The following is a 15,070-nucleotide window of genomic DNA, read 5'->3' as shown; positions in this document are numbered from 1 at the left end:
AGATTAGGGGTTAATACTATTTATTATAGGGTTATTGAGGCGGGAGTGAGGTGGACTATTTTAGCTATTAAATATTTCTTAACTATTTAATAGCTATTGTACCTGGTTAAAATAAATACAAAGTTGCCTGTAAAATAAATATAAATCCTAAAATAGCTATAATATAATTATAATTTATATTGTAGCTATATTAGGGTTTATTTTACAGGTAAGTATTTAGCTTTAAATAGGAATAATTTATTTAATAAGAGTTAATTTATTTCGTTAGATTTAAATTATATTTAACTTAGGTGTGTGTTAGTGTTAGGGTTAGACTTAGCTTTAGGGGATAATCCATTTATTACAGTAGCGGCGAGATTCGGTCGGCAGATTAGGGGTTAATAATTGAAGTTAGGTGTCGGCGATGTTAGGGAGGGCAGATTAGGGGTTAATACTATTTATTATAGGGTTATTGAGGCGGGAGTGAGGTGGACTATTTTAGCTATTAAATAGTTCTTAACTATTTAATAGCTATTGTACCTGGTTAAAATAAATACAAAGTTGCCTGTAAAATAAATATAAATCCTAAAATAGCTATTGTACCTGGTTAAAATAAATACAAAGTTGCCTGTAAAATAAATATAAATCCTAAAATAGCTATAATATAATTATAATTTATATTGTAGCTATATTAGGGTTTATTTTACAGGTAAGTATTTAGCTTTAAATAGGAATAATTTATTTAATAAGAGTTAATTTATTTCGTTAGATTTAAATTATATTTAACTTAGGTGTGTGTTAGTGTTAGGGTTAGACTTAGCTTTAGGGGATAATCCATTTATTACAGTAGCGGCGAGATTCGGTCAGCAGATTAGGGGTTAAAAAATTTTAATAGAGTGGCGGCGATGTGGGGGGACCTCGGTTTAGGGGTACATAGGTAGTTTATGGGTGTAAGTGTACTTTAGAGCACAGTAGTTAAGAGCTTTATAAACCGGCGTTAGCCCAGAAAGCTCTTAACTCCTGGCTTTTCTCTGCGGCTGGAGTTTTGTCGTTAGATTTCTAACGCTCACTTCAGCCACGACTCTAAATACCGGCGTTAGAAAGATCCCATTGAAAAGATAGGATACGCAATTGACGTAAGGGGATCTGCGGTATGGAAAAGTTGCGGCAGGAAAGTGAGCATTAGACCCTTTAATGACTGGCTCCAAATACCAGAGGGCGGTAAAAACCAGCATTAGGAGCCTCTAACGCTGGTTTTGACGGCTACCGCCCAACTCTAAATCTAGGCCACTGTTTGTTCATTTGTTCTTGCTGGTCTGAGGAAAGGGAAATTGTACCCGAAACATCACCACATTAAAGCTGCATGGAAAGTTTGTCTTCAATCCAGTGAGTGCGGTCTGTATATTTTTTCTATTATATTGTTTTGCCAGCTCCCTGGTCACTGACCCTTTAATGGTTTATGAGAGTCCTTTGATAATATGGAAATAAAAAGAAAACACATTTCCTTCTTTGTAAAGAACATTGGAATGTAAAATATTCATAACTATCTTCGGGTTAGCACTGTAGGTTTAACTCCTCTCTGATTGGCATGCTAGAGATAAGCTTTAGTTTTTTTTTTCCAGTTTTCTCTCTCAATTGTAGTCTATAAAGGAAAAGAGGTTAGCACGATCGTGACATCCAAAGCACTGAAGTTAGCGGTTGTCGAATTTCACTGACATGCAAATATTATACTCTCAACTTGTAATACGCATACCAAAAACAAATAATATCTACCAATCCAGCCTATTTCACACGGCACTAGCATTTTACTGTATAACCTGTATGGTTACATAATAATAGTATACTATTTCTCTAGTTTAGTATATTTACTATTTATTTAAGGAGCAGCAAACATTTCTTTGAAGAATGGTACCAATTCAGAATTTTCAAACTTGATACTTTGGGCTCCATGTACGGATGTAGCGGAGGCGGGCGGACAGCTTCGCGAGTTAAGAAGCTGTCCGCCCGCCGTTTAATACATGGCACCCTTTGTCTGTCTATCAGTCAATCAATCAATCAGTATATATCTTTTTAAGGATGAGTGTTAAGTATGTTTATTTTAACAATGTGTATATCATTATACTTATCTTGTGTCAATTTATTTTAGGATGGGGCAAAAATCTATGGAAGATGTGGAGGATATTGTGGAAAATGTGTTCCTCATTCAAGTGTTGGTCTCCAGGTCCAAGTGCATTAAATACATTCAACAAATTTCAGACTCCGGTGCTAATAAACAAAACAGACATTGCCTTTTTTTTTTACAGCGGATTATTGTTTAAAATATTTGTCTATTGTTTTACATATGAGACATGAGAAAATGCATAATTTCTCTGTTTTTTGTTCCACAGCACATATACACACTTTCTCATTTAATAGTGCATTAGTTCAATAGATTAATGAAGGAACTGGTGGAAAAAAAAGAGAAAGTCTATTAATGAATCTGTCCTAGTATTTTCAAAAACTGTTCTGTGTGAATGTAGTTTTAGAAAGGAATATAGGCTAGATTGCAAGTGGCACGCTATTTAGTGCTTTCGCTTAAACTTTGCTAGAAGTAAGCTTTTTGTGCAGTCATGATATTCAAAGTCCTTTGTTAGGTGCGCATTGGGTTTCTCTTGCATGCAAACTTTTTACTTTCAACTTGTAAAACATGGCTACCTGACATGGGCTAACCAATGGACTTTGAATATTGTAACCACGGTAACTTATTCTCCCCATAGACTTCAATAGAGAGCGCAGAAGGAAAAACGAACACTTATCTCTTGCGCTCTAACCTGACAGGAGTTGTTAATATTTCACATTCCAATGTGCTTCACATACAGAATTTTTTTGTTTTTATTGTAAATATATTTTTCTATATATATTTGTAGATACCAATATATTTATTCCTATAAATATATAGGTATAAATATCTATTTTACATTAACATTATCATATTTATATATATATATGTATAAATATAAAATTAATGATAAAAATTACATGTGAAGAACAAAGGATTGTAAAATATGCGTAACGTGATTTGTGATTTGTGATTCGCGCTTTAGGTCTAACACATTGTTGGGTTAGCGCACAAAAAAATTAGTAAGCTTAAAGAGTGTTGTTGAAATATTAAAAATAAAATATTAAAAAATAATAATTATTACTTACAATGTAGTTTTTTTTTACAGTATGTATAATATTTTTTAATATATATATTTTTTATATTTTATATTTAATATTTCAAGAACACTCTTTTAGATTACTAATTTTTCATGTGCGCTAGACCTAAAGCCCAAAACCCGAAATTCCTATGTTCTTCACATAGAATTTTTTTAATTTTTATTATTAAATATATATTTCTGTGTATATATGATAATGTTAAAGTAAAATAGATATCTGTACCTATATATCTATAGGAATAGATACAGGTATAGGTATATACAGATATATATTTATATGAATATATATTTACAAAAAAATAACATTGTCCTGCATGTAAAGAACAATGGAATGTTAAATATGTACAGTAAATATACAGTAAAACACATAAATACATATGTATACATATATATATATATATATATATATATATATATATATATAAGATGCTCAAATAACAGAGTATTGCAGTATGCAGTGATACCTTTTTTATTGGACTAACATAATATTTCAAAGACAAGCTTTCAAGAGTTTCCTCTCTTCCTCAGGTCTGAAGTACTGCTTTAGACCTGAGGAAGAGAGGAAAACTCTTGAAAGCTTGTCTTTGAAATATTATGTTAGTCCAATAAAAAAGGTATCACTGCATACTGCAATACTTTGTTTTTTGAGCATCTTATCTACTGGACTAACAAGACTACTCCAATCTTCACTATATACAGTATATATATGCATACATACACATATTTAGAAACGTATGTGTATATGCATGTAAATATACAATATAGCCCTATGCAGTCAAATACCTTGTCACATACCATATACCTTTTAACCCTTATAACTTTGTTTTTATATTTATATGACTAATTTCTATCAGATAGTGTTTATATGAGTGTAACTGTAAATTTCGGTGTATTTGTGTTAGTGCAACTTTTTTATGATGCACTACCCTTTACATGAGGTTTTAATTCGGACAGTCCCAAGTGTAAAATGCTATTGCGCTCTCGAGATCTCATTTCCGTTGCATGCAAAAAAATCAATATCGCTTGTGCTCAACAGTTAGCACACTACTTGTAATCTAGCCCTATGTCTTGGGTATTTGAAAGAGAGATAATTTATCATCTATAAATATACAATCTTTGGAGTAGATTATATTCAAAGTTAATTTAGTTACTAAAATAATTATAGATTTTAATTGAGAATTTTATTGAAACATATATTTATCAGACTCCCCCCCCCTCCTTTAGATATAATTTATATAATTTATTGTGTTGCAAAGAATATCTGTGGGTTTGGACAGACCATAAATAGCACATTTGAGGGTCCTCATAAGGGGGCAAAGTATTTTCATAAGAATGTTTTTTAGTGGCTACTGGCATTATTTCTGCATGTTAAAGGACTAAACCAAGTGTTTATAATTATATATATATATATATATATATATATATATATATATATATATATATATATATATATTTGAACGTATATATATATATATATATATATATATATATATATATATATATATTTAAATATTTCAAGAGAATTGCTCTCTCAGGAACAAACAACAGCTCAATAGCTTGTTCTATGGAAATTTACCACCTGGGAGCAGCCTCCTTTTCCCCAATAGTGCTTCTTATAGAGAAGAACTTTTCTGAAGTTTTATAATCTGATCCACCTAACAAGGCCAGTCAACCCTTAAAATACCAGGCAATTCTTCTCCGAACAAAGGACCTGGCAACCCCAGATGATTGTTTCTGCCTTCTATAACCCTCATCAGTATAGTGAGGTGCACCCATATTTCTCTAAACACATTGGGCAACGAGTCCACATATGATTCCCCCTTATCACCCTTAGGGTAACTTCCGCAGGGTCATATTATAAATACATACTGGAAGAGAAGCGCTCTCTCAGGAATGAACAACAGCTCAGGAGCTTGCTTTATGGCATTTTACCACATGGAAGCAACCTCTATTAGCCCAATATATCTATCTATCTATCTATCTATCTATCTATCATCTATCTATCTATTTATATATAGTGTATATATATATGTGTTTGTGTGTGACATATATATGTATGTGTGTATATGTTTATGCGTTTGTGTGTGTATATATATAAATATATATATATGTATATATATATATATATATATATATATATATATATATATACTGCATACAAATATATTAGGGTATTGAATTTCTTATTTGTACATTAATATATACAGTACTTCCAACTGATACAAATTGGTATATTTTACGCTGTTTCTCTGTGTTACTAAATTGTATCTTTTTTGCAGTGTCACTGAAATGCTCTTTTTGCAAGTAGTTTTTATACCATACCAATCTGATGTCTTGTTTTCTACATTGTACAGTAAATATTTAATCTTATATCAGGTTGTAAAATCTTATCATGTGACTTTTCACTGTGATACAACATGAAGTAATTATTTACTGAAGAAATATTGCATTTATAACAGCTTGGAGGCATAAAACTCAAAATGCTATGTCTCCTCCATAGTCACAAAGCAAATGTTCAAACTCTACCTACTTTTTGATAGCTAATAACTATTAGAACCACATTATTGTATTTATAATTTAATTATTACTATATATATATAATAGTAGCAAAAACTTGCACTCGCTGGACTTTTCAAACACCAAGGGGATACTTTGTCTCCGAAACGTTACATTAAAACTTTTTGGTGTTTGAAAAAGTCCAGCAAGTGCAAGTTTTTGCTACTATTATCTATTACTCACTAGCACGCTGGCTGCTGAATTTTGAAGTGAGAGTGCTCATCTTGGTAATATATATATATTATTGCTGAATAATATAGGGGAAGATTATATACCAGTTGTAAATTCTATTATTATTATTTTTTAGTCTACAAATTAGGCATTAATATACATGGGAATTTTGGTAAGTACATTATACAGTACACTTAGCAACTAGCAGAGAGTCTCCCCTTTAGTTTTCACGTGTTCTTTTACGTTGTGTTGCTCATTTTCAACAAAGCGATTTCCCCTATGTTGGACCAGTATGGCTGAAATGTGAAGTATTATCTGATGACAGCTAATCTTTTGATACAGTTATTTTATAGAAGGATTGGGTTTCTACAGACACTTCCACAAATATATTCTAATGCTAAAATTTTACAAAATAAGGAAGTGTGTTGTGTTCTTCATTAAGAGGGTCATTCATCTCAGATGTATTTGTTTCTCAGTAACAAAAATATTTAAAAAAACAAAACAAAAAATAAACAACTGAAATATTATAATTATTATGCAGCCATTGGGGCATATGTATCAAGCTCTGAATGGAGCTTGATGCCCCGTGTTTCTGGCGAGCCTGCAGGCTCAGCAGAAACAGCCGTTATGAAGCAGCGGTCACAAAGACCGCTGCTCCATAACCTGTCCGCCTGCTTGGAGCAGGCAGACAGACATCGCCACAAATCAACCCGATCTAGTACGATCGGGTTGATTGACACCCCCCTGCTGGCGGCCGATTGGCCGCGAGTCTGCAGGGGGCGGCATTGCACCAGCAGCTCTTGTGAGCTGCTGGTGCAATGCTGAATACGGTGAGCGTATTGCTCGCCGTATTCAGCGAAGTCTGGCAGACCTGATCCGCACTGTCGGATCAGGTGCGCCAGACTTTGATAACTAGAGGCCATTCAGTTGCAACAACCGTAACTTTAATGACCCTTTAATTCTACTCTCCTCACAATGTCCTCTATTTTCTATTCCACTCATCTATTTATGAAATGGAAAATGATGGAGTATTAACAACCAAATTCTTAAGGTTTTATCACAATACCCTGATGATATCTATTGATAAACACTTTTTTAGTGGTGCAAGAAAAACAGGTTTGAGAATTGCAAAATTGTGAAAGACTCAATAATAATCCCTGTTTTTCATATTTTGTGCAGCAACAAGTCAATCCAAAAACTGTAAATGCAACAAGAAAAAAACAAAACGGCAGCAAACACTACCTTTGAATATTTTATGATCAAACAAAAATGTTATTAATTTAAAAGTTATTCATTTTTCATTATAGCTTGTTTAGACAAATGCATTTCAGTGTCCATTTAAGTAAAGAAACACAAATATTTAAAGCAAGATTACAAGTCGCGCAGCAAATCAGTTGCAAAAACACTGCACGCATTATGTTTTTTTCGCATTTGAGGTTGTGTAGCTATTACGAGTGGTGCACGCATTAAGTTGCGTAATGCAAACCGCGAAATTGCGTGCGCGTTCACGTATTCCCCATAGAAATCAATGAAGAAGAAAAATAGAAAAAAAAGCCCAAATATGTTGCGCAAAGTCCATGACCAGTGTTCCCTCTTAGGCTAGTCTTGTGAGCAGCCCAGCAGTGAAACAGTTAATTAGAGCAACTAGCAAATACTACACAATGCAAACTGCAAGTTGTGGTTCCCATATTAACTGTTTAATTGCTGGGCCACTCACAAAACTGGCCTTAGAGGGAACACTGCCCATGACGTATTCTCCTGGAAAAGCGTACATGAAAATGCAAATATTTCATATTGCGAAAATGTTCTATTTATTTATAAATAAATGTTTCTCTATATATTTGATGATATTTGGACTGATATATCTATTTATTGTGAGATATGTATATAAATATATCTATGTCTACATATCTCGAGATCTATATGTGAATATCGCATTGAAAATATATCTGAGATATTGTTTGATGCGCATAAGATTGTAATGAAAAATATTTTGATTATCTCTATACATATTAATACCATGCTTCTCTATTTATGTGTATGTACAGTATCTCACAAAAGTGAGTACACCCCTCATATTTTTGTAAATATTTTATAATATCTTTTCATGCGACAACACTAAAGAAATTACACTTTGCTACAATGTAAAGTAGTGAGTGTACAGCCTGTATAACAGTGTAAATTTGCTGTCCCCTTAAAATAACTCAACACAGAGCCATTAATGTCTAAACCGTTGGCAACAAAATTGAGTTGAAATGTCGAAATTGGGCCCAATTAGCCATTTTCCCTCCCCGGTGTCATGTGACTCATTCGTGTTACAAGGTCTCAGGTGTGAATGGGGAGCAGGTGTGTTACATGTGGTGTTATCATACTGGTCACTGGAAGTTCAACATGGCACCTCATGGGAAAGAACTCTCTGATGATCGGAAAAAAAGCATTGTTGTTCTACATAAAGATGGCCTAGGCTATAAGAAGATTGCCAAGACCCTGAAACTGAGCTGCAGCACAGTGGGCATGACCATACTGCGGTTTCACAGGACAGGTTCCACTCAGAACAGTCCTCGCCATGGTCGACCAAAGAAGTTGAGTGCACATGCTCAGCGTCAAATCTAGAGGTTGTCTTTGGGAAATATATGTATGAGTGCTGCCAGCATTGCTGAAGAGGTTGAAGGGGTGGGGGGTCAGCCTGTCAGTGCTCAGACCATACGCCGCACACTGCATCAAATTGGTCTGCATGGCTGTTGTCCTTATTACTTTTGTGTGCAATATTTTTTTTAATAATTTTGTTTAGACATTGTTGATATAAGTGTAACTGTACTTTGTAATGTATTTTTGAAGTGTTTTGTGAAACTTTTATGTTGCGGAAAATTGTTAACTACTGCTCTTCGAGCGCGGAAATAATTGTTGCGTTAAAGCTGAATGTGCTTGCGAAATTGCGATTTTTCAAGACTTGTAATACCTGCGCAATGGAAATTGATTGCGAAAAGAACATATCGTGTGGAAAACTCATAATGCGTTGCTTGTAATCTTGCTCTTAGAGAGCAATGTACTGAAGTTTGCTTAACATTTGTCTATTAAATAGACATCTATTAACATACATAGAGGCTGATTTAGCGTATTTACGCTGTAGCGTATCATGTCCGACAGACATCGCTGAATTGCACAAGCAGCACAACTTGTGCAATGCCGCCCCCTGCAGATTCACGGCCAATCGGCCGCTAGCAGGGGTGTCAATCTACCCGATCGTATAGGATTGGGCGGATTGCAGACCGCAGTCTTAGAGGCAACGGACCAGTTATAGAGCAGCGGTCTTAAGACCGCTGCTTTACAACTGCTGTTTCTGGCGAGCCTGCAGGCTTGCATGGAAACAGGGGCATCAGGGGCCATTCGGCCCTTGATAAATTTGCCCCATATTGTCATTATTCAAAGTAGAACATCAATTATACTTCATAGTATTGAACTAAAATTAGTTCATTACTATATTGTTGTAAGAAAATACTCTAAGAAAATTGAAATTGCAACCAAGCCTTTTATATTCGAATAAGGAAGAAGCGAATACATTAATATAACATGGAAGTACAATTAGCTCATATAGTAAAAAGTTTGGCACAGTTTTTTAATATTATGTCCATCCCTTTAATCTTGTGTGTAGGACATTATTCTAAATTTAGGAAACACTCTCAGGTATTACAAAAATCATTGTAAGTGCATGTATCCATACAAGTAAGATTGTTTACTCTGGACATCTTTCTAGAATTTTGTTTATAAAGGGACAGTACACACCTTGTAATTACAAAATTTTTCCTCAGTCTTCCAATAGATTAATCAGTCCAGATTTGAGGCTGGAGATGGCAGTGCTTGTCAATATCATTATGTTAACACAATCTCAATTGTTTGGTTTCAGTAAAAATGATAACAGAAAATTAGATGAGGCAGGTTAGGCTGATGAAGGCTGCCATGTGCTCAGTTTTCAGGACTGAACAATCCACAGTTTTCAGACTAAAATGATAGAAAAAGGACACAAAAGAAATAATGAAAGAAGATCGCAAATTCCTTTATTTCCACTATGCATACTTAAGCATTTTGTAATACAATTTTAACGTGTTAACTGTCCCTTTAACAGAATGTTGTTCACTAAACTTTTTAATTTAAAAGTTTGTTTGGTCATTACATGGCAGCTGTATTCTAACCAAAATCTGTTACTTAACTTTTTTTACAAAGAGCGGGATGTTTCACACTACTGTTAAATGGGTGCTAAACTACTTATGTTCACTCAATAATTTATTGCAAGTCTGTGATGTCTGTATCTGAAGTATTTTTGCACAACGTGGCTTAAAAAGATGTTAACATAATTAGAAATGTTTAATATTTTATTGTTTGCATTTTTATTTAGAGCTCTAAATTATAGAATATTTATTATATGTTTTCTCTCTTTATTTTTATGTTTTTCTTGATTTCTATCAATGGAGGCGTTACATATCAACATAAGAAATAAATAACCTTTAAATGACATGTTGTTCTAATTAGTTTTTTGATGTAACTGGTCAATTAGAAAAGATAACTTAATATTTAGAGTGTTGTCCTTATTTTTTCTGTTCATATATGCATAATGCATTGTTTATTTTGATCAGTATATAATCAAGTACTTCAATATATCCATTATAGCAGACCAGATACTGAAAGATATCAAAAATTAATTTATTTTTGCACCAAAAACAAACATGTCTCCTTCCTTGGGCCCCTTATCTTCTTAATCTATACATGAAAATTAGGTTTCTTAATGAAGTCCCATGAGTTTCAATATTATTTGTATCATGTTGACACCTAAATCTATCTCTCTGCACAAGACCTATTCCCTTCCTTGCTAACTCGTGTCACTAACTGTCTCTCATATTCAATCTTGGATGTCCTCTCACTACCTGAAGCTAAATCTCTCCTGAGCTCTTTATTCCCCCTCTTTTTCCAAAATCTCAATCCCCATCTTTCTATAACTGTGATAAAAACGTCATTACCCCAAACCTGTATGCCTGATGTCTTGGGTTCACACTTGACTCTTTCTTTCACTCATCACATCCAGTATTTGGCCAACTCCTGCCGTTTCCACCTTAAAAACATATCCATAATTCAATACTTTCTCACACAAGACACAACTAATATTTTAATCTACTCTCTCATCTTTTCCCACCTTGACTATTGCAACTCCATCTTCTCTGGTCTTCCTAGCTGCCTTCTATCGCCTTTACAAACCATACTGAATTCCTCTGTCAGGTGGATCTTCCTTACACGTAACTTTTCATCTGCTGCACCTCTCTGCCAATCCTTCCACTGGCTCCTCTAGCCTCCACAATTAAACACAAAATTCTGACTCTGACATTAAAGGCCCTCAGTAACACTGCACTCCCCTATACCTCAAACCTTGTCTCCAGATACTCTTCCTCCCACCCCCTTCGCTCTACTCATGTTCTCCTTCTCTCTTGTAACCTCCTCACATTCCCATCTACAGGACTTCTCCAGACTGGCCCCTATTTTGTGGAACTCTCTGCCCTTCTCCACAAGACTCTCCCCTATTTTTTTAAAGTTTTAAACACTATTTAAAGGGACATGAAACCCCCCCAAAAAATATTTCATGATTCAGATAGAGCATGCAATTTTAAATAACTTTCTAATTTACTTATAGGGGCCTATCTATCAAGCTCCGAATGGAGCTTGATGGCTCGTGTTTCTGACAAGCCTGCAGGCTCGCCAGAAACAGCAGTTATGAAGCAGCGGTCACAAAGACCGCTGCTCCATAACCCTGTCCACCTGCTCTGATGAGGCGGACAGGAATCGCCGGAATTCAACCCGATCAAGTACGATCGGGTTGATTTACACCCCTGCTGGCGGCCCATTGGCCGCAAGTCTGCAGGGGGCAGCGTTACACCAGCAGCTCACAAGAGCAGCTGGTGCAATGCTGAATACGGAGAGCGTATTGCTCTCTGCATTCAGCGATGTCTGTCGGACCTGATCCGCACTGTCGGATCGGGTCCGACAGACATTTGTTAAATATGCCCATATTATCATTTTTTCTTTGTTCCCTTGGTATATTTGGTTGAATAGCAGGGACATATGCTTAGAAGCCTGCCTATTTCTGGAGCACTATATGCAAGCAGCTTTGTAAGAATGTTATTTGTGGATGCCTACCTAAGTATCTTTACAACACAGAATATCATGGGAATGAAGCAAATTTGATAATGGAAGTAAATTAAAAACTTTTTTTAAATCATATGCTCTGTCTGAACCACAAAAGAAAATTTTGGGTATCAAATCCCTTTAAAGAATCTTCTGTTTAGGGATGAATACATTATGAGACTTTATTGTACCTTCAATTACATTATCACCCTTGTCAAAGAAGCACATTATTTCTAAGAAAAGTTAACCTTTTTATATCAGAATGTATGAACATGAATATCATTATTTTATATAAATGCATTAAAGAGCCTATGTTCTAGCTCAATGGTTCCCAAACTTTATCGGTTCTTGGCGCTCTTAATGTTTCAAGATTTTTTCATGGCACCCTAAGTCAGACCATAGTTTTACTAAGTCAGACCATATTTTTATAATCTATATTACATACCTAACAGTTGCAGTGTGCAGTTGGTGGCTTGGTGCGATTAGTATTAAACACAAATTACCTTATATGAGGCTAGCAGAGCTTTGTTTGGTATTGACAAATGCTGAGAAAAAGTACCTTGTTGCTGTTTTAATTTTTACCTTTCTGGTAAAGAAGTCAGGAGATTTACCAACCATGTTTGAATGATTGGTTTCTAAATGGCGTTTTAGCTTACTTGGAAGCCAAAATCTTCAAACACACTACACATTGTGGTCTCTCTTCTCCATGGACATTTGTTGATGTAAAGCCAAAATCCATATAATTGTCATCATATTTACAATATTTCCTCTTCTTCACACATGTCAAACATGTCAATTTTTAAGCGTATAATAACTATGTACTCGCAGATGAAGTAATTTATTCATGTGATAACATTGTGCATTGTACGCATCTACGCATGTCGCATCTGGGATGAGTACATTCGGGACTATTCTCGAAACTTTATGGTCTCATCAGTGGTCTTGTCAGTGGCGCATCATTTATGAGCACTTTTACGGTTGCTAAAAAGTGCACCAGGGTTCCGCAGCGCACAGTTTTGGAACCACTGTTCTAGCTCAAGTTGCTCTCACTGTGTATAGCATGTATAAAGACTGTTGATGCTGTGTCTCAGTATATACTGTGTCATACAGCACTGAGTATTAAAGGATAAAGAGAAAGTGCACTAGTGCAGTGCTATTCTAAAATTGCAAAATTTATTAGACAGTACAAGCAGAACAAAATGTATGCAGTTAAGATAAACATTTTCTATACAATATTGTGTTCAATGTTTTCTCTATGCCCTGCAAATACAACTAACTTGAACTGAATCTTTTAATTTAACAATTTATTGTAACAAATAAATAATGATCTTTTTTACCCCCTCCCCACACACACACACACACACACACACACATTGTTGCATTAATGCAAATAATAAAAGAATACAGAAATAATCTTGGAAGTTATAGCTCCATTAAGATATCATATATTAAATGTTTTAAATATTTAAATTCAAAATCAGATTTTTTTTTTCAATGAACAAACAACAAACTTTTAAATAAAAATGTCTCAAGGTCAATATATTTGCTTAATCCCATAGGCTCAACTGTTATAGCCTTTGAAACCATTTTATTTCTTTCTTCCTTAACAGTAAAAATCTGTATTGTCTTCCTTTCCTTCCTATTTAATCCTCTATACTTTCAGAATACTATTTATTTTTTGAACCAGAGAAAAATTATCAGATACTATTTCCTGATTCTAAATCTTTATTTAGTTTGCCCCATTTGCTGTTTACCGCAACTGCCTTTTAGTATATAAATTACAATGGTATATTTGCAATTATCCAAGATTTCTATGGCATTTTTCTGAATCCGTGATTCTACTGTTTTATTGTTAGCATCATAGTGTTCACAAAAAACTGTTTGTTTTCTAGCACTTAAAGAAACTTATTTTCTTTTTCAATTTTTTTTTTATTATTGAGGTTCAATTCAGGGCATACAAATAGCATATGTCATAAAAAAAATACAAAATGTGTTTCACGGTATACAACTAATTTAAAAAAAAAACAAAAAAAACATTACATGTTCATATGCCAAGTGTCAATACTATCATAATGTATGTTGCTTGCCAGTCAAACTATATACCCTCTAAATGGTATCTGAGGTCACTCTTGGACCTCCTAGTAATATGGAAGGTGCAGAACAATAGAAGGTAATCATGCAGAGATAGAGACCACTTATGGGGAACCTCATTTTGCTTTTCTTATGTGTATATCAGTCTATCCCCTAATTTGTAGTACAAAATAAAAGAACATAACTTAACCCTGATATAAGATAGTGACATCTCGGTTTTTCATATAATTTTTGTTAATTTAATTTGGTGCAAAGTTATTTTTGGTTGTGTATTTTTTAAAATAAGAACTTCACCTTTCATGAGGTGCTATCGTTTTTCTCAAAGTATTTGATTTCACTGTTATATTTCTTAATAAATTAAATGGTAAACTTTTCCCTTTGTATAAACAGATCCAGAATGTTAGCGATATTTTAGATGGAGTTTTATTCATAAGTTTTAATGAAGATGTGCTATAACGTACTTTTTTTTTTTTGTAATAATTTTTTATTGAGGTTTACAAGATAAGTGACATCAAACTTGCACAATACTAAAGACATGCCTAATTAAAACAAAAAGGCCCTAGGCATTTACATGCATATTAGCATATAAAAGTACAAATCAAAACATCAAATCTATGTAGGTTTATCCATAGATTCCAGGCTGGCCACTCTCGGACCTCCAGAGCGATTCAATATTTAACAATAGATCTAAACTATAGATTACATACCAGCCATTAGCCCATGTCTAAATCCACATGTTAAAAGGCCTTCTAGGGCTAACACATTAATATTACAAAATGCAATGCCATTTATGATTCAATAACAAAAATCAAAAATTTAAGGTGCAAACTACAAAATAAACCTCTTTTTCTTTATAACAGTATATCAAAGAACCCCCCATAATAAGTAGGAGAAAAAGATTTGAGATA

The 15,070-nt window shown here is 34.1% G+C and overlaps 1 protein-coding gene across 1 annotated transcript in view; it reads left to right on the top strand.

Moving 5' to 3' along the window:
- ADAMTS20 (ADAM metallopeptidase with thrombospondin type 1 motif 20) overlaps positions 1 to 2,273 on the top strand; it is a 578,468-nt gene extending 576,195 nt beyond the window's left edge. Inside the window, 1 exon segment of the mRNA XM_053719202.1 lies at positions 2,126 to 2,273. Within this exon segment, the coding sequence (XP_053575177.1) occupies positions 2,126 to 2,215 (90 nt within the window). The 3' untranslated portion in view covers positions 2,216 to 2,273.
- Positions 2,274 to 15,070: the final 12,797 nt, after the last annotated feature.

This window comes from Bombina bombina, chromosome 6, assembly GCF_027579735.1.
Source record: "Bombina bombina isolate aBomBom1 chromosome 6, aBomBom1.pri, whole genome shotgun sequence".
Lineage (NCBI taxonomy): Eukaryota > Metazoa > Chordata > Amphibia > Anura > Bombinatoridae > Bombina > Bombina bombina.
Note: the sequence above shows the minus strand (reverse complement) of the source record. Positions and strands in the feature narration are given on the sequence as shown.